The sequence below is a fragment of the Cinclus cinclus genome, chromosome 21 (assembly GCF_963662255.1).
Source record: "Cinclus cinclus chromosome 21, bCinCin1.1, whole genome shotgun sequence".
NCBI lineage: Eukaryota > Metazoa > Chordata > Aves > Passeriformes > Cinclidae > Cinclus > Cinclus cinclus.
Genome location: NC_085066.1, coordinates 3156904 through 3181318, shown reverse-complemented (window position 1 = coordinate 3181318; position 24415 = coordinate 3156904). Strand labels below are relative to the sequence as shown.

Here is a 24415-nt window from a genome sequence, read left to right as displayed (position 1 = left end):
ATACACACATGGTAAATCAGTTTTGATTTTCCAATCCACCATTCGTGTCTTGCAGTTCAAGGCTGCTGCAGGAGAGAAAGTTGATTCCTGCACTTTCAGCCTTGATTTTGGGCTCTCCAAGCTCAGCTGCTACCATGGCTGCTTGAAGCCTTGGTGATGCAAGCACCCTGCACTCACTGCACCACTTCAGTAGCCTAAACATCTTCCGGCTACTTTCTTCTTATTGGAAGACTTTTGTTTCCTTTTAATTATCTCTGTAATAAATAAACTCCTTTCTTCCCATCTTTTTATTGGCCTTGCTTTCTAATCCTCTCATTACTCTTATTTGGAAGTTTCCTACTGGTGTGTATTCCTGGTAAAATGTGCTGCAGAGTTGAATATAATTCCCTACCTGAGGCATTACTAGTGGCAAATAGAGTGGAATAATTATCCTTTGGCTTTCTCCTTAATCCAACACAAAATCATTGTCTTTGTTTTTAAAACAACACTGAATTACTTTTGTAATGCTCTGTAAACTTCCATTTACTTTCCAGCAAATAGAACCTTGTTATACAGGTTCTTCAACATTAATTTTCCATCTCCTATTTATGATTGCATCAATTCTCCTTAAGTATAGCACATTGCATTTTTAGTTTAAAAATTTTTATTTTAAACCCCCACTTTATATCTGGCTCTGTCAGATATTTGTTACTCATCCAGTTTAGACATCTGGTCCAAAAAAAAACATTAGGAGTTCCTGTATAACTGTAGGACTGTACTAGCCTAGACCAAGGCAACTTTGTTAGAAATGAATTAGTGATTACACCTGATGTTCACTGTCACACAAATTATTACTTCCCATAGTAAAATGTTGGGAAAGATGAAACAGGAAAACCTTATAAATGTGATTGCCTGGCAAAAGATTTTGAGAATATGGAAACTGTAAGTGAGATTGAAATGAAAGCCATCTTTGAGCTACCAAATCTCAGTTACTGAACAACTGGAAAACAACAGTATGGGCAGCTGAGAGTAATCCCCTCTTGACTGAACAATTCCCTCTGCTTGCAGACAGCTCCAAGGGTCAGAGCTTGGTAGAAGGTTCTAGCTTGGCAAAAGGGTGCAAAGAGGAGTTTTTAGGCTTTAATATGTAACACGTTATGGTAATGTAACAATTCTTATAGGCTGCATGTAAATGCTATAGCATTTGTATCTTGTATTAGATTAGTTAGTGAAAATTAGAATATTCAGCACAGAAGATTTATTGTATTGTAACAGGAACTTTGCTCTTAACTCTTACCTCTTACTTTTTACTCTCTTACTCTCTTGCCCTTCCCTTTACTATTGCTCTTACCTCTTACTTTCTTGCTCTCCTGCTCTCTGGTGCCTGCTCTGAGCTGTGGCTGGCAGCTCCAAGCAGGGCCCTTTCACCCAGGCCCTTTGCAATAAACCACAAGTTCCAAGACGTGGCTTCAGAGATCTCTTGTCTCCGTCCATCCCGACCGTCCAGCCCCTCGACGCTCCTATAGTGAAACTGAAAATAAACCTAGCAAAATCTCCTCTGCCCTTTTTCTTCCCTCTCCCCCACTTTTTAATGTAATGGCTCCCTTACATCAGCTACATGAGCACTAAACACCCACTGCTCTGTTCTACAGTCACTGCACTCCACAGTCTGTGCTAAGAGCAAAGTGATGCCCATGCAATGGCTCACAATGACAACGAGCTCATTGCAGGTATATTTTGTCACTACTTTCTTCCTCCAGTCCTTCAGCCTTCCTGCTTTTTGCAGCTGTCAAACAAGCTAGGGGACAAGACTGCTCCTATCCAGCTCAGGTTCACTGTCACTCTCCTGGCAGCTCAAGAGGACTGTTTAACACAAGAACACCACTCCTCATTTCACAGAGAGCTCCAGTCAGCTGCAGCCAGCCCTGAGCACACGGGCTCCGGCTGATCCAGGCAAGGCACTGTTATCACTTCACTAGAAGGCAGGGTAATATTAAAAAAGCTGAAATGGTGAATAATGTCTCTAATCCTCTTACATTAGTACAAGTGATAACACTACCTTTCCCCTGGATGTAGGCATAACAAAAAGACAATCTGCATATCTGGATAATCTGCAGGGCTGCTCCATAAAAAGACCTCCTTTTAATTAAAAAATGAACTGATTTCTGTACTACACCAGCAGCATAATAAATATGAAATGTAAGCCTTATGGAGGAGTTGCTTTTCAGAGCACAACAATATAAACTGGGAGAGTGAAGATCATGAATATTTCTGAATTTTTAGGTAAAAATGCTTTGCTTTAGTTTGCTTAGGTTATACATTCTTAACATTATATGAATTTCCATGGTCATCCTTAATTGTAAAGATAAGCTGTCATCTTTCCAGCCTTCCTTGGCAATGTGTCACTTTGATAAGTGGTATCAATACTAAGCACCTTGTCTCTAATGAATAGCTGTTTCTTTTCTCTCCATCTCTGTCAATTTGACAGCTTCCCACCCACACACTGTTCAGTCCTCTTCCTACCCTGTGTTTCCTACACTTTCTTTAGGCAGGCACATCTATTCTTGGCAAGCTTTCACATGTGAATAAAAAGCATATTCCATTTGTGAGTCATTTTCTTCAGGCTTTGGAACATCAGCTAAAGTTCTGCCTACCACATAAGAGATTAATGAACAATACATAACCTGGTTATTTTTATACCTTTCATTTTTGTTATTATACTTATCTATTGATGAAAAAAATGACAGATTTTGCTGGAAGAGAACAAATTAAAAATCCTTTTTTACTCCATTGGACTTGACCCTGCAATCTTGATTATTACTGTAATTAAAATAGACAAAAAACTTACCTCTTAAATTCACAAAGCACTTGTACTCAATGTGATCCAAAAGTATGAAATTAAAAATAGTGGATGCACACTACCAATTTCATCCTTTAATACCTGAAATTTATGGAATGCTGTGGTAAAATATGTCATTACTTTATAATCATCTAACTTCAACAATAAATGTTATCAATGATATTGCAGCCCACAGAATTTCAACATTTAAAGTCTCTGGGTCCAGAAGTTAAATCTTGAGAAACCACAAATGCAATTTTAATTAACAACAATCTAAATATTTTGTGAAAACAGAGTACAGCAAAAACTTTTTTATTGTAAACACTGCAACTGAGACTTCAGTAGTCACAGAAACAGGATCCTAGTTTAATATCTAAGCCTCACATTTGATGGCTTTTTACTTCAGAATTAAAGACCAGAAGTTCAGAATTGTTTCTCATACTAAATCAGTTAGTGGTCACATTATCCTAAGTAACAGTTTGCAAAATAACCAATGAAAAAATAATTCCCAGTAAAATGACCATTTAATTTCCTTGAGATTATTTACTTATTTTCTTTTATAAACAAAGTAAGTAGAGGGAAAAATTAAGCCATCAGATTTCTTGTTATGGTGACAAAGTGTGCAAGCTGATTTGGCCTTCACGACCTGTAAGTTTGGTTAAGAATTTTTACAGCACTAAGAGTTGTGGGGCAAAGATAAATGTGACTTTGCCCTCAAACAAAAAGGGCATTTTTGTACTTCAGAGTTCAAAAGAAAAGATTTTATCCTGCATGAATCAGTCTTTTACTACACAGTCATTCTAAGGATATGCTTAACCTGGAACAGGGCATACCTTAAACTGTAGTGACTAATTGTGACATGGTGCTATCTTAGTATAGCCAGCACTGTGCACAATTACTATTTCTGTCTCAAAGAACCTGCTGCAAAAGTCTGATAGAGAGAAATAATCTGGATGGAAATAAGAGAAAGCATAACAGAAAGATTCCCCTTAGCTGCACTTTCACTTGCACTTGAAAATCAGACTTGTCAAACAAAAGCACCCACTTCATAGTCCTCTGCAGCTTAGGGAATTTATCAGAGTTTCAAGTCATTTCCTCAAAGGAAAAAGGAATTTTTAGTGTGGCTCCAACAGTGTATTTTTTCCCTCATCTTTCTCAGAATTGTTTGGGAAGAAATTGAAATACCCTTCACAATGATAGCCAGTCTAGAATTCTGATCCATCTTAATTTCAGTGAAGTAAACACTGCTCTTACCATAGTGAAAAATCGAGAACAACCCCAGTTCTAAGAGTCACACTGTTTTTCTAACAAAAATTTTCAACTGGTGAGTTTTTAGTCACAGAACTGTAGAATATCCTGAATTGTAAGAGATTAACAAGGATTGAGTCCAAGTCCTTATCCAGGGACATCAAATCACTTGGGGCAATACAAAGACCTTTGTTAAGGCCCAGGAAAACCACCAGGACAGTAATTGTACCATCTTTAAATCCAACTTTACAAATTAACTGTGACTCAAGAGATCTGTGCATGGAACAGAGCAACAGCAATCTACAATGGTATTCATCATATTTCTGCTTTTTCTGTGTGAGGAAATAAAGCCTGAGTTAATCAGTTCTGTGTTTCCTTGACTGAACATTGAACTTTTCCATGCTCCTAAAGCAGAGCTTTAAAGGAATTATCTTGATATCTAACTCAGTGTTTGATTAGGATTAGATGTTCCAAAAAGCTTGGGAAACAGAAGACTCAGTACAAGGCAATTTTGCTAAATCTTAATAGCTAATTCTAAGCATCTCTCTTGTAGTTAGAGACCATTTTTAGCTTAGTCCCAACTTCAGAAGTTTCCCACCAAGTTCTCAATACAGAATTACATCTGCAGTGCATAGTGGGCTTTGTTGTTTGAGTGATTGGATTTGTTGGTTGAGTTTTAGATGTTTTCTAGCATCTCTTACCCACAACGTGCTCTTCTTTGCTGTCATCCAGCTCGGCATTTGCGCGCCCCGTGATACAGAAGAACAGCAACATAAAGGGTGAAGGCAAGGAAAGTCCCTTCTTTCTTCCCTTCATCCTCCCTGTGTAACACAAAAATGACAATTGACAGCCTCAGTCAGGTTCCTTGAGAATTCTGCAAAAGTCATTAGTGGGGCAGGGCATGGCCCTGTGGGCAGACACAGCCCGAGCGCTGTGGAGATAACGTGAGCTCTCTCAGTGTAATCCTGTTGTTAGCACAATGGAAAACAAGCCAAGGATTGCAGTTGTGCTCAGCAGATTGCAGGTCTCCTATCCCATCTCCAGTACAGGTTAGAGGCACTGCTATTGCTTTCATTTGTTTCAAAATCACCTCCCAGAACGCGTCACCACACGAAACGCTCGGTACTTCCAATGCCCTGGCATCAACTACACAGTGTAGTGCTGCTTGCCCAGTCAAATCATTCCAAGTTTTATTCCACCTGCAGAACCTAGATTCGTTGCCACAACATTTTTAATGAATATTAAATCAATATTCAACTATAATCCCCATGTTCCCAGACCCCTGAGTAAGTTGCATTTCAGAAGAATCTGTGAATTTTTTGCGATGTGGGCTTCAGCGCTTTAAGCAGGATTTTGTGTCTTGTAGATCTCTTTAATACTGAGAATCTCACTTAAGTACAGAGCTATTATTATTCCATGGCAGCTGGCATGTTAAGGTTGCCAAAGATGAGGCTACGCATGCACACATGAAATTAACTCTGGAAAACCTCTGCTTTAACTTTTTTGAAAATACATATTTTACAACTAACTAAAAGTTCCTTAAGGATCTCTGGATTTCAATTAGAGAATAGGCTCAACATCTTCTTTTTTACCAACAGATCAATTTCCTGTTCATATCCTTAGTTCCCTACCCTCTTCTCTTAAAGGACAATATGAAATCTTTCTTTTGCTATGCTAATTAATATTAAGTAAATAAAGCCTAAAAATCTAAGGGCTAGGAAGTTCTTAGCCTTCAGACACTCTTTGGTCTTTAGTGGCAGAATGTGTTCACCAAATCAGAGCCACAGTTCTCATTTCTCTCTAGAAATCTTAACAATTTTTCCCTCTTGCATCCTCAGTGTTTTCCCAGCTTGCAGCACACCATAGAAAGGAAATGAATACTTAAAAACAACTCTTGGTGAAATCATGAGCAGCACTAACTTTTTAGGTAATTTTAAAATTTGACAATACCCTGTAGAAGGCTTCAGTACATAAGACACAGACTTCTTCCATTTGCCTTTGGAACAAAAAGTTTGGGCTTTAAAGGAATTTCTATTTTAGCCAGACAATATGGCCATGATAGGTTCTATATCATGATGTGTTCCTGACAAAATAAACAAAAAATTGTATGTCTTTGATTCCTTCTAAACTCAATTATTAAGCTTAACTTCTATGGAAACAAATAGGAGGCTTTATCCACATACAGTTTGGCAAAATGTTCTGCAAGTTAACACAGATCTCATTTTGTGCTTTTAATCATGATGTTAAAATCTTCCTCAAAGACTACTCTTTTAATTTTGCGAGCAAATTCAGAAATTATTGTTTTCCTGCAGAGATGGAATAACCTCTCTCGGATTAGAAACCAATGCACAAGCTTTGAAATATTCTGTAAATGGAAAAAATGAGCAAGAGCTGGAGTTGCTCATTTTCAGGTATTATTCAAAGAAATAGAAGTAGCATCGTTTATCATAATTCTAACTGGAACTCCAGTTTTGCATTCCTTTATATGCAAAGTTTTGTAGTACCTGATCTTGGAGGAATTATGCATTTTCATCCAAAGTGTAAAAACGACAAAAAAAAAAAAAAGTTACAACAAATCTTTCAATTCACTGTGACAGAAAGTCCAGTCATGCTTTAAAATAGAAAGTAACTCTGTACAAGGAACCTGAGGTTGTCTAAGACTGACCTTTGTGATTTGAGAGTTTGACATCAATTAAAATTAAAATAAAACCACAACTAATAGAAATGGTATGGGGAGAAATATTAAGTAAAAAAAGTCAAAGAACTGCACCAATATTTAGCATTACAATATAAACAAAGTTGATGATAGTTTGACATTATCTAGGCTCACTTAAAGCAGAAATCAGATTTGATACTTAGATAAAATAACTTTCCAACTACCTGGCTCCAATGAGGCCACTGAAATAAAAAAAATTACAAAATACAGCTATAGTTCTTGAAATTACATGGGAAAGAGCAAATTTCTAGCACATTGTTTTCCTTAGAAGTAATCATTAGCACAATTGTGGCTCTTCATAAAGGAACTTGCTAATTATCCACAACCTCAGTAACCCATGGACTAGTGCCATGTTTGTCCTCAACAAACATGACCCTTCATTTTCCATGCTTGAGTTTTTCCAAATATGCCATCAAAACTCTCGCTAGCTCAGCAAAATTCTATTTGAATTTGGTTTTCTATCACTTAAACTGAGGCTTTGGTTCCTTCTTCCAGGAATCTGCAGAGTATAGATTTGGACTGCAAAATTTCGTAATCAGTTTTCAGTCAGTTATCCCATATTCTGAAAAGCTTTCCCCCAAGCAGAAGAGAGGCAATCAGGCAGAAATGCAAATCCTTAATAAGTTTGTATTTCTTTTTCATTTGGAAATAGAATTTTGTGTATAATGAGCTACCATACAGAATTGTCACTGCGTGATTATGAAGACAAATTACTGCATTTTTACAAAGAACAAAACCCGTACCAGAATATTTCTATTCTTCCACTCAACTCCTATATTTCCCTCAAAAGGAAGGGTCAAAAGTGTGTCAAAAGCTGAGCATCTCCATGCTTGGGCCAGTTCCCAACAGGAACAGTGCAGGCTGTGCTGCATTATCTGCCTTGCTGCAAAGACTCCTGACCAAACAATCTCCTTTATCTTCCTGCTCACCTTCCCAGGAGGTCACACAGTCCCACAACATTGGGTCAGCTCTGGGTGGAGGTGGGATGAGTGGGGTGAAGGTTTTGGTAAGAAAATGCTTAAATTCTTCTGTAGTTTAATTATTTCTTATTATTCCTAAAAGAAGAATGAAATCCCAGATCAAAGCGTACTTGGCATTGGATTTTCAATTAAAACCCAAACCCTCTAGAAATAAAGTCCAGGTCTTCTGACTGGATGTTCAGCTGCCCAGTAACACAACTTGAAAGCTGTAAGCCTCTTATGATATTGGCATAATTTTTTTAAAGTATTTTTATTATTTTGTTGTTGCTGTATTTGTATGGAGTGCAAAATTCAAAATACTTCATCTGTGATGTTTGACTCAGTAAAATGTCAAATACACACACAGGTGAAAAACTCTGTCCTGACAAAAATAGGAAAAGTTTCCATTTTAAATAAATCATGTTTAATTGTCTGATTATTTCAGGCACATTCTGAAAACTTCTGAGAGTAAATTCCTCCAGGAGGATTCTAGCTTAGTACAGCCAGTCCAGCATTAATACTCTAGTATCTAACACTCTAATATCATTAATACTCTACATCATCGTGTCATTAATGCATATTTCATACAGATAATTCCTTAGGAACAGGCATTCTACCACTCCCAAACTCTCCACCTTACAATGAGTCATTTTATAACAGACAACAAGAATTTTACTTGACTAAGAGAATGCTTTCAGTAGCCTAATAAAAACCACTCCAGAGCACAAAACCCACTAGCAAAACAAAACAAAACAAAACAAAACAGCAATATTAGTTACATCTAAGCACTATAAAGCATCTGACCTGATTTTTTTTTCCTAGCAGTTTGGGCTGGAAAATCCAGTCCAAGTGTTCAAGTCTCAGCTGTGCTTTTTGATAAACAGAAGTGTCTTGAAATGTCAGTTATCTTAGCACAGCCTGCTTTTCTAGTGGGGAGAGTAATTTCAGTACTATATTATATATATATATATGAGCTAGTGGTGTGTAATTTCCCATTTACACATGCTGTGGAAGCATGACTATTCAATTGTGAAGCTGTCAGACACTGAAAATACCACAGGCAGGCCCAGGAGGAAAATAGTGCCACAGAGATGTCTCCTGTGACTGGTTTTGATCGTTCCCATTCACCTTTTGTAACCTCATCATCACATCAATCACATTTTCACACACACACACACAGGTTCAAATACAAATTTCCTTGCTCTGTCAGACAAGGTTAGCTCACCTGGTCTATCCTCCCAGCTGGAGACACCAGAGACACTTTCCCTGCAGTGGATGTTTGACCATCACACAGGTTAGAAATGCTGGAACTGCCTTCAGTGGGAATCACCCAGGATTCAGACTGCCTCAGATTATCACCCTACAGCCACTTTAAACCAACATAAAATAACAATGTCATAGAAAAGAAGGGTTGCATTCCCTTCATCTCCCACCACTCTATAAATCATGCTCCTTGTTCTGATGGCAGTGCCATCTCCAGTGGACACAGAGCAAATGCCAACACACTTTGAGAGACTTTTATTGAAGTTCATAAAGACAGTACCAACCTAGTATTTACTTTGCATAAAATCTGTATTTCTAACTTACTTGCTGCAACTACTCTTTTCAATGTAGTCACATTAAAACTAGTTGTCCTGGCATGCTTTCTTTTCAGAAGGAAGGCTAAATTTTCTGAAAGAAAGTTGGACTTAAGTCCAACTTATACCCTGCTGGTCAAAAGCCTAGTTTTAATTTCTCACTAACTGTAAATCTAATTACCTGGTTAACTTCAAAGCTACACTCAGTTATGAGAGACACTCATCAGGGCAGATGGCAGCAGTACTAAAGATGGGAACTAAACAGCTGTATTAACAGCACAGGAAGTTATTCAGAAACTGAACAAAGAGTTGTGAGAGAAAATTAAAAGGATTAAAATAAGCCCATTTTGCTGTGAAGTAACTAAGAGTGGAAAGGAATTATACAATTCTCCATATGGTTTTGCTTCATTCTGTCCCCAGGGGCACTCTGTCCCCATCGTAAAGTTAAATGGTTTCATAAGAGAAACATACAGAAGTGGGCAATTTGTCCCTGTTTTTAAGGGCAGTTTTCCCTGGTTTCACTGTGAAGAGCAACTTCAAACAGGAAGACTCCACCAGCCTCTCCTGACTCTCTAAAGAGAAAACATGACTGTTCAGAACACAGCCCAAATAAACACTAGTAACTACTGGAATCTGACAGATTTTAAACACTTTGCTCCAAAATTGAGATGTGACAGTCATGCAAACCTCAATACTACTAAGTTCTCCTTTTAAATTTAAAATTTTCTTTTCTTCTTCCTATACACATGCTCTGACTTCTTCTGGCAGACATTCTCAGGATGAACTGAATGCACACCAATGAAATCATGAGAGAAAAAAAACACTTAAAGCAGATACCACCTTATTTTACAATGCAAGCCACTGCCAGAATTACCTTTTTGAAGTAAATATAGATCCTAAAGCAACCTTCCAAAATGTAAGAGACTGTGTAATAGTCTTTTTTTTCCAGAGGAGATTTTTTTCCCCAGAAACAATCTTAAGCCCACTGATATATCAGTGGGGAAAGTCTGTATTCTGTGCCCTAGAAGTAATCCAAAATGCCCAGAAGCAGAAGAGCATAAAGGATACCAGTGCCCCTGTGCTGGAGAACACCTGGGTACCAGGGTCTGCTTCTTTATATGCACTTGGAAGGGTTATTTGAGAAACAAACAGTCTTTGCAGGTAGAACTGGAGCTGAGTAATTCTCCTTCTCTAACTGTGGACCTGGACGTGTTCTGAGAGTCTGCTACGATGCTCCTTCTTTTACAGCCTTGCTTTGTTTCCAAGATCACTTTTCCACCAATTTCTTACCATTTCCTCTTCCCAGAAAATCTGCCTCCTATTTGGATGCTGTCCCTCACTTCCCTTCTGATCTAAAATAGACACCAAAGAGTAAAATTTTTACCATTGGGTTTTCAAAATTACTCTCTGATGAGTTTAGGGAAAGATAAACTCAATGCCATTAAATTTTTTTCTGTCCTGAGTCAGAAACATAAAGCTCTAACTCTGCATTTAGAATATTACTAGATGAATAACAATTAAATTTTCATGAGCAATATTAGTAAATGCGAGCACTGCACTAAAAACCTAAATGCACCTTAAACATCATGTAGCTACACTAGAGACTTGAAATGCTTTAAAACTCAAAATCACAAACTATGCAATGTACAATGTGGGGACAAACATACAGATTATTGAAAGGCAATTTAAAGGGCACTTGGTGACTATCTGGCATAAAAATAATAAGATTTTCAACTAAATGGATTAATCAAGCAATTGGCTACATGGCTGCTTTTTAATGAACCATTTCACATGGGGCATTATTTGACAGGAGAAAAGGCCAGAGCAGGATGTGTTTTAATCACCTTTACCTCCTCAGCATTGTTCTGTGTACACTACACAAAGTAAACTCGACTAGAATTCTCAAATCCAGCTTAAACAACAATCCAGAGAAATGTACTGTGGATACAGATACTAGCTGCCCTCACAGACAGTAATAAATGTCTGCTAGTGAAATTAAAGAGTGGGCAGAAGGTTCCAAAGGGCGAAGGCTGTCAGCTTTGCCCAAGTAGGTGCCTGGCAATTCCTGCAGCACGCCCTTGCTGTCCCTATCTGCACTGACAGCTGCGCTTCCTGTCCCTGCCTCTGCCCCTAAGGCACTCAGGAAGGAAGGTTTATATCTTTACATGCTTCCCATGAAACTTTCATGGTTAATTCCTGGAGCACTGAGTCAGACTGACCATCCACACACTATTTCACACCCCCCCCCCCCCCCCCCAATCCAAATTGCTATTTTTCTTCCTACTCCTAATTTTCTGTTGTTGTGGATCTTCTCCTCATTTAAATTGCCATTTTTAAAACATATTGGACAATTCTAGCAATATTTTAAAATGCAGGCTAGTATCACTGCTTTATTTTTTTTTTACACAGTTTCTAAAGCTGAAGTTTACATCAATTATTCTAGGCAAAATATTACAAAATATTCTGCTTTTTGGGGGTGTAGTGTGTGTTTGTTACACTGATACAAATGGACGCATCATTCACTACCCTCGTTAAGGGTTTCTTGCAAATTTCAAATATACTGTGAGTGAAATTTGCTTATTTGATTCTCCTAAAATCTTCCTGTACTTCTCAAAATATGAATTGCTTCAGATGTTATTTGCCTCAACTTGAATTGAATTTGAAACAGCCTGGCAGACCAGTCTGCTGGAATCAAGCCTCTCTTGGATCTACTGCAGTTGAGAAATTGCTTCAAAAAGCAAAAGCTTTTCTTCAAACTCGAGCTATTGAACAGAATTAACTTATTCAGCTTTAGGACAGCTTCCTTTCCAAAAACTGTCTTGGAGCTTAAAATACCTCGGACTGAGATTATGGCAGTTAAATATTAGTTGTATTAATCATACAAATATATTCATTGTTGTGCTGTTTCAAATTTGCAGAGGAAAAGAAGTCTCCCTTTTTGCAGCACTCTTTGCTGGACTTTGAATCTAAACATCTGAGTGTTGCCTCTAAAGAAAAGCCACCAGCTGATACTGCTTTGGGCAGCTAAAGGAAAAAGAATTACTCAGTTAGTACCGAAAGACTGCTGCAAAGTACTCACCAAACTCCTAGCAACAGCTCTCGAAGAAAGAGGGAATTCCTGAATCAGAGCTGGATGCGATCCTCCCCTACTAATTCCCGTGGAAGGGGTGTGGTGTGAAGCCCCAAGGCAGGGCTGCAGTTCTGTCAGTGCACGCTGGTCAGGGCAGTTCAGTCAGGGCAGTTCTGTGAGTGAAGTTCAGTTACTGCAGTTCAGTCACTGCAGTTCAGTCAGTGCAGGTCTGTCAGTTCAGGTCTGTCAGTGCAGTTCTGTCAGTGCAGGCTGGTCAGGGCAGTTCTGTGAGTGCAGTTCTGTGAGTGCAGTTCTGTCACTGCAGTTCTGTCACTGCAGTTCAGTCACTGCAGTTCAGTCACTGCAGTTCGGTCAGTGTAGGTCTGTCAGTTCAGGTCTGTCAGTGCAGTTCTGTCACTGCAGTTCAGTCACTGCAGTTCAGTCACTGCAGTTCAGTCAGTGCAGGTCTGTCAGTTCAGGTCTGTCAGTGCAGTTCTGTCAGTGCAGTTCTGTCACTGCAGTTTGGTCAGTGCAGTTCTGTCAGTGCAGTTCTGTCACTGCAGTTTGGTCAGTGCAGTTCTGTCAGCGCAGTTCTGTTACTGCAGTTCTGTTACTGCAGTTCTGTCAGTGCAGTTCTGTTACTGCAATTCAGTCAGTTCAGGTCTGTCACTACAGTTCTGTCCTTGCAGTTCTGTTACTGCAATTCAGTCAGTTCAGGTCTGTCACTACAGTTCTGTCCTTGCAGTTCTGTCACTATAGTTCGGTCAGTGCAGTTCTGTCACTGCAGTTCTGTCACTGCAGTTGAGTCAGTGCAGTTCTGTGAGTGCAGTTCTGTGAGTGCAGTTCTGTCACTGCAGTTTGGTCAGTGCAGTTCTGTCAGTGCAGTTCTGTCACTGCAGTTGAGTCAGTGCAGTTCTGTGAGTGCAGTTCTGTCACTGCAGTTTGGTCAGTGCAGTTCTGTCACTGCAGTTCTGTCACTGCAGTTCTGTCACTGCAGTTTGGTCAGTACAGTTCTGCCACTGCAGTTCTGTCAGGGCAGTTTGGTCAGTGCAGTTCTGTCACTGCAGTTTGGTCAGTGCAGTTCTGTTACTGCAGTTCTGTCACTGCAGTTCTGTCACTGCAGTTTGGTCAGTACAGTTCTGTCACTGCAGTTCTGTCACTGCAGTTCAGTCAGTGCAGTGCTGTCAGTGCAGTTCTGTCAGTGAAGTTCTGTCACTGCAATTCAGTCAGTTCAGGTCTGTCACTGCAGTTGAGTCAGTGCAGTTCTGTGAGTGCAGTTCTGTCACTGCAGTTTGGTCAGTGCAGTTCTGTCACTGCAGTTTGGTCAGTGCAGTTTGGTCAGTACAGTTCTGTCACTGCAGTTCTGTCACTGCAGTTCTGTCAGGGCAGTTTGGTCAGTGCAGTTCTGTCAGTGAAGTTCTGTCACTGCAATTCAGTCAGTTCAGGTCTGTCACTGCAGTTGAGTCAGTGCAGTTCTGTGAGTGCAGTTCTGTCACTGCAGTTCTGTCACTGCAGTTCGGTCACTGCAGTTCTGTCAGTGCAGTTCTGTCACTGCAGTTCTGTCACTGCAGTTTGGTCAGTACAGTTCTGTCACTGCAGTTCTGTCACTATATTTGTGTCACTGCAGTTTGGTCAGTACAGTTCTGTCACTGCAGTTTGGTCAGTGCAGTTCTGTCACTGCAGTTCTGTCACTATATTTGTGTCACTGCAGCTCGGTCAGTTCTGCAGCGCTCACGGGCTCACTCCGTGTGCCAGTCGGAGATCCATGGCAGGAATGCTTCCTGTTCGAGTTCCCATCTGCCTGGAGCCGCTGATTTCCAAACACGAGCTGAAGTGAAACGCGCCTTTAAAAGTGACAGACTGCAGGGTCATTTATTCATTGTACCTGATGCGGCTCCTGAGGATTCCCTTTTCCTTGCAGATTTAAGAGATGCAGTGTGATGGACTGCTGTGTTTTGTTTTTTGAACGAAGCCACGCTGCTCACCCGGCTGTCTGGAGCTTTTCACAAGGGCTATTCTGCCTGCAGCTACAACGTCCCGTCGATTTAAACATCACAGCAGTACAGGCTAAAACTCCAGCTGAGGGTCATTAAGAGTAATGTGGCTGGCGATAGGGAGACCTTGTAACTCGCACATGTAGAGATTCGTGTCCGGAATCTCAGTCTTGGACACTCAGGATGGGAATTTCCCACGTAAGGAATTAAACAGTAGGAGAGACAGAAATGACGGCTAAAGTGCAATAATTTACACAGTGAGCAGCTGTAACTCACTGGAATTATTCATAGGCAAAGACAAGCAGGCAGTTAAATCACTTCCATGGAAGGTTATATTCAGCTGCTCTTCACCATCCTGAACCAGACTGGCAGCTTGTCCTGGTCAGTTAATGGATGAACAGAAACAGAAGGGCTCCTAGCAGCTCCTTAGATCTTCTGGCTGTTGTTCCTGACTGTAAAAACGTCTGTAACACTTTACCAAACAAAGTCAGTCAGCTGAGCCTACTTACTATTACCTGGGTCAATAATCAAATGGAGTAAGTGTCCTGAAACGGGCTAGAAGCACTCCCAAAGAAAGGGACAGCTCAAATGCTGGCGGCGAGGTTCGACCGTGCAGTTGCTAATTACCAGCTCAGGCAAAGCAAGAGGCAAGCCAGCTGCAGAGGTCAGTGACAAGGAAATGGTCAGTCTGTGTCACACCACAGCAAATGAAAAACATTGCTTAAGAATTAGTATCGATCAGTCCTATCCATAAATCTATTTGATGGTCGCCAGGAAGACAGTCCAAAGCAGATGCACTAAAATCACACCATGACTTAAAGAAATGTCTGTACATTTACAATAGGAAGAAAACACCAGATTTCAAAATATGTACATACTTCTCCACTTTGATAATTCACCTTTATGGATGAACAAGAATCTGTGCAGTTAGTGTCAAACCTACTCCACTCTACAAGAAATTCACAAAGAAGTTGCTTGGGTTTTAGTTGTACTGGATGCCAAATGGTCTGAAATTGCAAGTCCATGCAAGTTCATTTCAAATTTGGGGACTAGGCCTGGCCATAATTTCAAGTGGATTTTTTTTTTTTGTTGCTGGTTTTATGCTGGTTTTATTTTTTTAAAATGAACATACACAAAACAGAATTTTCATAGTTTGTGTCAATATGTTAGCATCAGTCTTTTTCTCACAAGATCTTATTCAAGTAACTCAAAGGAATTCTAAAAGACATAGTCCATGCAGACATCAAAAAATAAAAGGGAAAAGCTCCAGTTTAAAGCACGTTTGACATCTTATTGTCTAATAGGGGGAGAACAGCATATAAAGAAAAGTACTTTAAAGAGAATGAAGTACTTTTATAGAAGAGAATGAAACCCTTATTTTGATTATAAGTTATGCTAAGAAATCTTTGGAATATAACAAAACAGGATGAGAATAAAAAGACCACCATGTGCCCAAGGAATGCATACTCAAAAGAAAAATTCCAAGAAAACTCTTTCCTTTTCAGATAAGAAGTTTTGCTTTCTATTCTGTTGATGCCTCTCCAGCTCCCACATGCAGTTCTCCTAATTCAGTTGCTGGGAATTAATTTAGTTGCCCTCCTAATTTAGTTTGCATTATAACGACAACATAAAAGGCTTCAGTTGAAACTAGAATCAGACGTAGAAGATGAAAATAAAACTTTAGTGTGATCAGAGAATTCCATTCAGCTATAACAGGCCTAGACAATCACACTAATCTCCGGCCTGCCCTAAAGCCTGCTGCTAACTCCTGCCTGTCCACGGTGGAAAATGTGAGGAGGTATCAGTTAGTAAATGCATACAGTAGCACAGCTAGAGTAAAGTAAAACAGAGATGCCATGAAAAAACTTGTTTGTATGTACTTGCTATGCCCAGTACTTGGTTCTGAAGAGTCCAAAGCTGAGATTATTAGAATTTTGTCTTCTGACAGTGCAGAGAATTATTCCAAACAAACTGGGAGATCAGGGGGGAAAAAAATAGTCTGCATAAGAGGCCAGCATCATTACAAGCCTGACGAACAGATACTGCTTGAAAAGGCACACTGCCAGCTACCCTCTGGCCACAGAAAAATCCCTTTACTCCATATTGGGAGCTCAGCTGGGAGCTCTCACCATGAAGCTGCTTCAGGTGACAACCTCACCTTTTCCAAGAGCCAAAGCAGGAGACAGTGTGCAATCGCAGGAAACCCCCTAGCCTGGAGCTCTGTCTACCAGCCTGCAGGCAAGGATAACAATACTAAGATAAAAGTCTTTGCGTGTGCAAATGCTTCCAACACACGGGTTAAAAACACCTGACTCTTCCGTGAGACACAGCAGTGGCTTCAGGTACTCCACCCTTCTCTCTGCCATGCCACTGTGCTACACAGCCTGCATTGCTACCAGAGTGTGCCAAGCTGCTTTTGCACTGACAAAAAGTCACTGACTGACTTGTGCACATTGTTAGTGCCAGCAGAACATCAGGAAAATGAAGGTAAGAGCTAATAACTATCCTGAAAGCTGCAGAGGACTGGGGCAGGGTCACTGTCCTCTGCAGTGTCTGTTATCAGCTGGGGTTGGTGCTCATGCTGACTGAAATGGATGGAAGGAAAGACAGCAAACTACAAATACAGATTTTCCTAACCTGTAATTATTTATTTGTATATAGCGCATGGGTTTGTAGGAGAATAAGTTATACTACACCACAGCTCTAAGTGTGTTCTGTTCAGAAATAAAAACGATGCACAATATCCAATCTTGTAATTGTTTTACTGTACCGGAACAGAGATAAAGAAACACAAAATCGCATTTTAACTTTTATTTGTGCATATATAATAAAATTAATACTTTAAGCTCCATCGTTTCAAAGCAAGATCCACAGTGTCACACAGTAGCAATATTCACAGGGCAAAGACAAAGGCTTGCATAAGCTGCTCCTCACACAGTGAGGGTGCGACACCGCTGGAGCTTCAGCTGCGCTCGCTCTGTGATGCCTTGTTGCCCTCTAGCGATGCCTCTTGCTTTTCCTAGTGCTTAGGTCTTAAACATTTCCTCAGAGCTGAGAGCTGTGTGAGCCCAGGGAGCTTCGGGGGCCAGCTGAGATGTGGCAGTCACTGTCACTGTCACTTAGAGAAGGGAGCAGCACAGCAAACGCTGACGGGGAACGGGTGCTCCCTGAGCAGGGACCCGTCAGAGACCCCACGCCTGCACTACCAGCAGCACTTCTGTGCCCAAGGCTGAGACTACCTGAACATTACTTATTGTATGTCTTTTCTAAGGTCTTCTGCGTGTCCACGATGGACAAAACCCTGACGAGGTTCTAAAAGAAGACCGTAGCTTTATTTCCTTTTAGCATGAGTTTTACAAGCGGCTCTATTACTGATTTGTACTTGTTCCATTATTTTTATTGTGGTCTCTGTAGTATTTAATATTTCAATCCCAACTAAAAACACGTGAATGGAAGTGAAAGATCTTCCTTAGTGAAAGAAAAATCAGAATCCAGCAGCTGTCGCTTGAAAAGCTCTCGCTGATGCACTCCTCTGTCCTCTTATTGCTTATTTAGTAACTTTCTGATTGTATTTAAAAACCAAGGCTATCTCAAGAGGTTTCTGAAGACTGAAACTGAAATGAACATAGAACGTGGCTATTTTTTTCCTGAAAGCAGAACATTGAGATAGTACAAGGAGACAACTCCAAAAATTCAGGGTTTTTTTCTGTCCTCGCTCTAAAGTAGTAATAACTATGTAACACATTAAGGCAATATATTACTAATGGAAATTTAAGAACATCTTTAAAAGGGAGATTCTTCAACACTTAACACCCAAATTTATTTTTGCTGGGATTTTGTGCTTTGAAACCTTTGACAGGAGTATCAAGGGTAAGGTGGGTAAGTGGACTATCCTAACATGCTTTTTCCTTCGGGGTAAGAAGAGGAAAGGAATTGGGTGGTGGATGAGAGGAAAGTGATTATCAGATCAATTTCTTACTAGTTGAAAATCTTCCCAAGCTGATACCCAGCATGTTTGAATAGCAGCAAGGAACACATTCAGCATCTGCCTTTCTGATTTCCAAGCCCAGTTGTCTTATGGTGAGCAATCAGTTCTCTGGAAATTAAACTGCTTTGCCCAGAAGTACAAAGGTTCTGCAGTCAGGAGATGCTGTTGCTCTTCCTGAAAGAGGCTGAGCTTTTAAAAGCCCAGAGATAAGCTAACTCTGTAGGGCAATTACAGGAATCAAAGTACAGGACATGTCATGTGACATTTGGAATAATGTGGAGATTTCAAGACTCATACCAAATCAAAACAAAATTGGACAAGTAAGGAAGTAGGGGGTCAGGTCAGAATCAAATGCCACTCATTTTTAGAGCCAGCAGCATTATGAAATATGAATGTCATTAAAAAAAAAAACCAAAACCTCAGAGTACCTTCAACCAAAACAGAAAAAGGGAGGTTTTATGGAAAAGGACATTAAGAATTTTGTCACCGTCCCTGCAAAAGGCAGGTTTCTTATTTCTTTTAGGTCTTTTATTTAATTAATTTGAAAAATGAAAGAAGGTTCCATCCTATGAAATCATCCATTAGATCTGAGGTAGATCATATCTGTAGCAAAATAGATTAGAAGCATTACCTACTGAATTGTGTTTCGCTAAATAATAAAAATTAAAATAAAAACAGGGGGGTGTAGGCTCATCGAGCAAATTGCCTCACTGGCCAAAGCTCTTGTTTTAGAACAATACATTCTTTACTTGGCTTTGCAAATGCCTACTCTGAAACACATACGGGTTAATTAAATATATAATTTTTCTTGATTACCTCTTTATCATGATGTTCATTCTCCCATGGCATTTCTAATTATCCTCTTAATGAGTCCAGCGTTGCACTAAAGATGTCAGTTAACAAATGTCCCTTTCCATCCACGTCCTTTAGTTCTCGTTCCAAAAGCAGACTGAGCCCAGCTCTAGCTGCCTTAGTCACTGGATGTCACTGTTGCAGCACTGAGAGCTTTGGTGTTTTATGTGGAAACAGCCAGCAACCACACTTGTATTTTATTCCTTCATCATCATCATTATTATTATTATTGGTTTGCATTCCTGTTCAGGCTGCAGTCAATGTAAGTTTTATCGTAAGTTAAATATTGATAAGTATTCAGGCCTGAGGATAATTTCTGCTTTGATGGGAAAATATTTCATTAAACTTTTAAAACTCTTCCATTTTTAATTTAAAAGTGTGTCCTTTTTTATTTCCACTGCTCTGATAAGAGATTTATTTCTGAATATCTTTTTATGTATGCACAGTATACATATTTCTGCCATTAGATATGTATGTACACACCATGCCAGAATATTTTAATTTGTGAATATGTATGAACATACGAAATTGATATATTTCTTTAATCATCCCATTAGTCATTGAAAATTGACTAATTTAAGCATGCATGTAAGCAGCTTACACTGTCAGACTTCTTCCATGGGTTTTTTCAACCCCCCCAAAATGTGTTCTAGCAGCACCAAAATCATCTATTAGAAGTATACTCTGGCAGTATTATTTAGCTGTTTCTAACTCTTGGTTAAATGAAACAAACTGAAATTAAATGGTGCATGCTTTTTGATAGAAAACCACAAAACAAGCAGAATTTCCCATTCATTGGACTTTTTACTGATTTCTCAGAAAGCTGTCAGAGCACGTGTGTATTTTCTTTATGGGATGAATAGGATAAATAGAAGTGAAAGTCATTTTATTTTCAGAGAATGTGACTGGGAGGCAATAGCTACAGTTGCTCCTCCAGTCTGCACCCAGGCCACCTTCTGTGTCATTTTGGTTATTTCAGAATGCCAGCCTCTCCCAGGCTGAGCCCTCCTCTGTGGTGTGGCCGGTGAATAAATGAGGCACAGGAGATGCACAAGCCGTGCCATAAGGACCAGCAGCAGGAGTCCCACAGCACGCTTTCAGCAAAGTGTTTTAAGGGTACGAGTGGGTGAAGGAGGTGGCAGCTGAGGACAGCGCCGTGTGCTGCCAGTCCTGGGGAGCCCGAGAGGCCTTTCCTGGCACACGGAGCTGGCCCCAGCCCCAGCTGCCACAGGGTCAGACCTGCTGCCTTCTGCTCCCCCAGCCCCCTGGGTACCCTCACACCACGAGTGCCTCCCAGCATCCCTGCCCCTCTTGTCCTTTCTGCTCCATCGCCTCCTGGCTCCTCACGTCTGCACCAGACACAGGAAGGCAGCCCGGGCACACAAACAGCAAACCTGTTTTCCAGTCTGCTAAAATCCAAAATAAAGCATTACCAACAACTACGGTGATAAAGACCTGCACTTCCTGGGGCTGGCTGCTTCCTCCCCAAACTCACTGACTTGCAGTCTTCCAGGCAGACATTTGGAGAGGAAAAGGCTTCTCTAGGAATCACAGAAACAGCAAAAGTCATTTGGGAAGCACCGCCTAAACTTTGGCTCTTCTCAGTTGCTATCCAGTATCTAAGACAGCATCTCTAAGCAAAACAAACATTGCAAGTGTGTTCAGAAGAAGTCATTAGACAGCAAAGCCAGCCAGTGGTTCCTGTGACAGTCACTGCAGTGCACGTGCTTACCAGGGAATTGTTATTTACGCAGTGCTTACAACTCTCAGAACAATTCTCTCTGCCCTGTACCAAGTTCCTGCCCTCCAAGAAACTGGAAACAATTTGCGTTTCACAGATGACAGAGCACTAATCCATCTTCACCAAAGCTTAAATTGCCTAGCAGTGAGAAAAAAGGTTTTATTCTTTTAGTATTTAATATTACTTTCCTGGCAAAAGAAAATAAGTTACAAATAATGAGATTAGACACATGGAAGAAGTCTAAACACCAGATCGCACTTCAAAAGAAGGGAGAGATACTGGATTAGAATGGAATGAAAAAAATATCTTTATTACAGTCCAGCACCAGCTTATTTCAAAACTAATCAATCAAGAGAAGACTGTGCCAAACGTGGAATACTCTGTACACTGTAATACTGTAACTCATGACATGATAACAGCTGTGTGTCACAGGTCCTGTTGTACAGTTCCAGGTGGGAAAGCCCTTTCCAACTCATTAGGCAACAGCCACATTAGATAACTAATATCCATCAATTTATTCACTGGTAAAACCGTTTGCTCCTTTCTTCAGAAGTAAAATTACTGCAAGGAAGATGCTGCATTCAAAACATCTCATCTGTGCAACTGTTTCATGGCAAACACACAAAACAACAACAAACCAAAAACAGATCCTTGGCAAGATTGCCTCTCCCAGGAGACAGAAAACAGAACATAATGCCTTCCACAAGAGTTTTCCCTTTTGGCTTGATCATTTCAAAACAAAGAGCAAACATCCTGAATGCTGACCAGCCAAAGTCTCTCGAGTGTGTGCCTAAACAGGTGAGTGATAACTCTGGCATAAGGCAGTGCTTTTAAAAGGAGAGGAACACAACGGGCTGATGCACAGAAATTTCCTGATGCTGCATTCTTGTCGCATGCACCAAGTTCAGACACGTTGGTCTGCTCAGTAACTGGATGAACGAAGCAATTTAAACTGTATCCACAGCAGCTCTTTCATAGAAATGACTTAGTGGTGGCTCAGGTGCAAGATTTACTGGGAATGCTGTCAGAAAGGAATCTGAGAAGTCTGTGGAGGACTGAGAACAATGCAATGAACTTACTTCACTCATTAGAAAGAAACACCCATTTAAAGGTGTTTCCTGGGTGCTAAGTGCATCCTCAGTAAAGCAGAGTTTAACAGGACTGTTCAGAATACTTACAACAGTTGCATTTGAGACATATGGAAAACTGTGTGGCTCTTGTGGGAAAATCCAAACCATTACAGTAAAATCCTAGTTTGCTGAGTGGTAAATTTTTAATTGGCAAGAATCTCTCACTGCAATATTCTCATCACCTTTCCTGAATTAGTCTATTTTAATAAGAAAAAGGCAGTGAAGGAGTATTTTTCATAAAGCTTATGCATTGTTGGTAAAAGATTAAGAATTACTCTATATTTTTCTTTGATCCTCTGCAATCTGTTTCTAGCACTATACAAATCTCCTCTAGATTCTGACAGAAGCCTGTCAGCTTATTTGATTTCTTTCCAGCCTGTGAGATATCAGGGGTGATCTTTTTTGCTTACTTACACCCCAAGGTAACAACATTTTCCCAGTGCTAAGACACTGTAATACTCACACCCCGCTCTAATGCACAGCTATCTCTTCTAATAGACACATAAATTTCTTTGACAGAATAACCCTCACAAAAATAAGTTACAATTCCTGGCACTTATGTTTCAAAGAAGCTTTTGATACAAGCTACTTGCAGTAAATCAAACACAGAAACAGTTTCTTCTCAATAGCTAAATACAAGCTGAACACAGATTTATTTTTTTTTTCTAGGATAAGAGTGCTGTGTTGGACCACATTCAATTAAAGCTGTTTAAATATTCCCCCCAACAGATTTCATTTCTCCAATTCCATTTTTAAAATTTGTTGTTTGTTGGAGAAATAGCTGCTGTATAGATACAAGATACCTGTTCATGGGGGCTTTTCATCCTATCAAGATACTCACATATAATTTGACCAAATTAATTTTTCCTTTAAATGCTCTGTAATAATAATAACAAAAAACACAACAAAAACAATAAATAGAAGCAGCACCTCACTTTGATACTAGATGCAAAAGAAAGCATATAAATAACAGATTGATTTAAATATTCCCAATTTTAAATATTTTGAAGGACAGCTACAATAGATAGGTCCATCCTTCCCCTCCCACCCTGCAGTTCAGGAATATTGGCACGGATTCCAGCCAGGAATGAAAACTAAAATGTGCAGAAAGAGTGATTACCAGCTTCCTTAAGAAGGCTCTGTTTGTTCAGTTGTTCCTTCCAGTTTTATTTTACAATGAGCTGTAATAGCATGCAGAGTATTTCCTACTTGTACAAGACAGAGGATGCCAAGCTTTGAGGGTAAATTATTTCAGAACTGTGACAAATTGAAAACTTCTCTCTTATTTTTGTTTCCTTACTATTGAACAGACAAAAATAGAAGTGTGGAAGCTTTGTAATCAAGAGAGGCTCGAACAGATTATGCACCCAGACTAGGATTGGAATTGTTCATACACCAAAATGCAAGAAGAAAATGAATTTTTTCAGGGCTTGTTCCACAGAATATGAAGTGATGTATATACTGGCAAAAGTATTTTTAAATTTCAGGATGTTTCTTCATTTCTACTACTGTAGTGCAGGGAATAGAAGATGGGGCCAAGAATAACAAGCAAGTAAAGTTGAGTGTTTTTCAGAGTAACCAGTTGCTCATTAGAAAAAAAAAATTAAATTATTCACAAGAACATGAACTATTATGATTAACCATTTTCAACATAGTCATCTTGGACTTTCCTATACAATTTTCTTACACAGTGATAATTGGTTAAATTAGTGCTATCAATCAGGATACAAATTTGGGCTTTTTTGGTATGGTTTAGTTTGCCTTTTTCCATATTATGTCAACATTTTTTAAATAAATGAAGAACACAGGAATTATCATTGTTTTCTTTCCATCTAAAGCAGAAAGATCTTTTGCATTTCTGAACTTTGCTTTTTGGATACAAACTGTAGGCAGGTGGACAGGCCAGATGGAAAGCAGAAGGAAAAGAAATAAGAGTAAGAAATTTTAATTGCTCAAAACAAGAGACACTTATTTAAAGATGAATCCCTGTGGAGGTTTCATAAGTATTTCTGGGGTAAAATAAAAACCACGCTAAAATAGATCTTCCCTCAGTAAAGAGCATTTTTCTGAAAGTAAAGTGCTCTTTTATTAACATAGGTGATTCACATCATTGAAAGAAGGTCCTCTGATTTTTAAAGAAAATACTTGTTTTTCTGACCAAAATATCACTGACAACTATCAGTGCTTTGCTCACAAGAGACAGCAGAAAAATTTTAACCCAAATATCTGTGTGAATAATGAGCTACCAGTTCTTTCTTCTTATGAAACTAAGGAGTGCTGATTAATCAATTGAGTGATTGACCTGGGGTTGCTTTAAGGCGT

At 39.6% G+C, this 24415-nt stretch overlaps 1 protein-coding gene across 8 annotated transcripts in view; it reads right to left on the bottom strand.

The window, feature by feature from the left end:
- Nucleotides 1-12476, bottom strand: part of TFPI (tissue factor pathway inhibitor) — a 28832-nt gene extending 16356 nt beyond the window's left edge. The window contains exons 1-3 of one of the 8 annotated variants that reach the window (XM_062506743.1): nucleotides 12398-12457; nucleotides 7712-7837; nucleotides 4768-4887 (exon numbers count right to left, since the gene is read on the bottom strand). In XM_062506743.1, coding sequence (XP_062362727.1) covers nucleotides 4768-4887; nucleotides 7712-7742 — 151 coding nt within the window. In that variant the 5' untranslated portion in view covers nucleotides 7743-7837; nucleotides 12398-12457. Of the gene's footprint in view, nucleotides 1-4767; nucleotides 4888-7711; nucleotides 7838-8545; nucleotides 8629-8966; nucleotides 9089-12397 lie in introns of those variants that run through there. The other 7 variants (XM_062506737.1, XM_062506738.1, XM_062506739.1 and 4 more) reach the window with 7 other exon arrangements.
- Between the last annotated feature and the right edge of the window lie 11939 nt (nucleotides 12477-24415).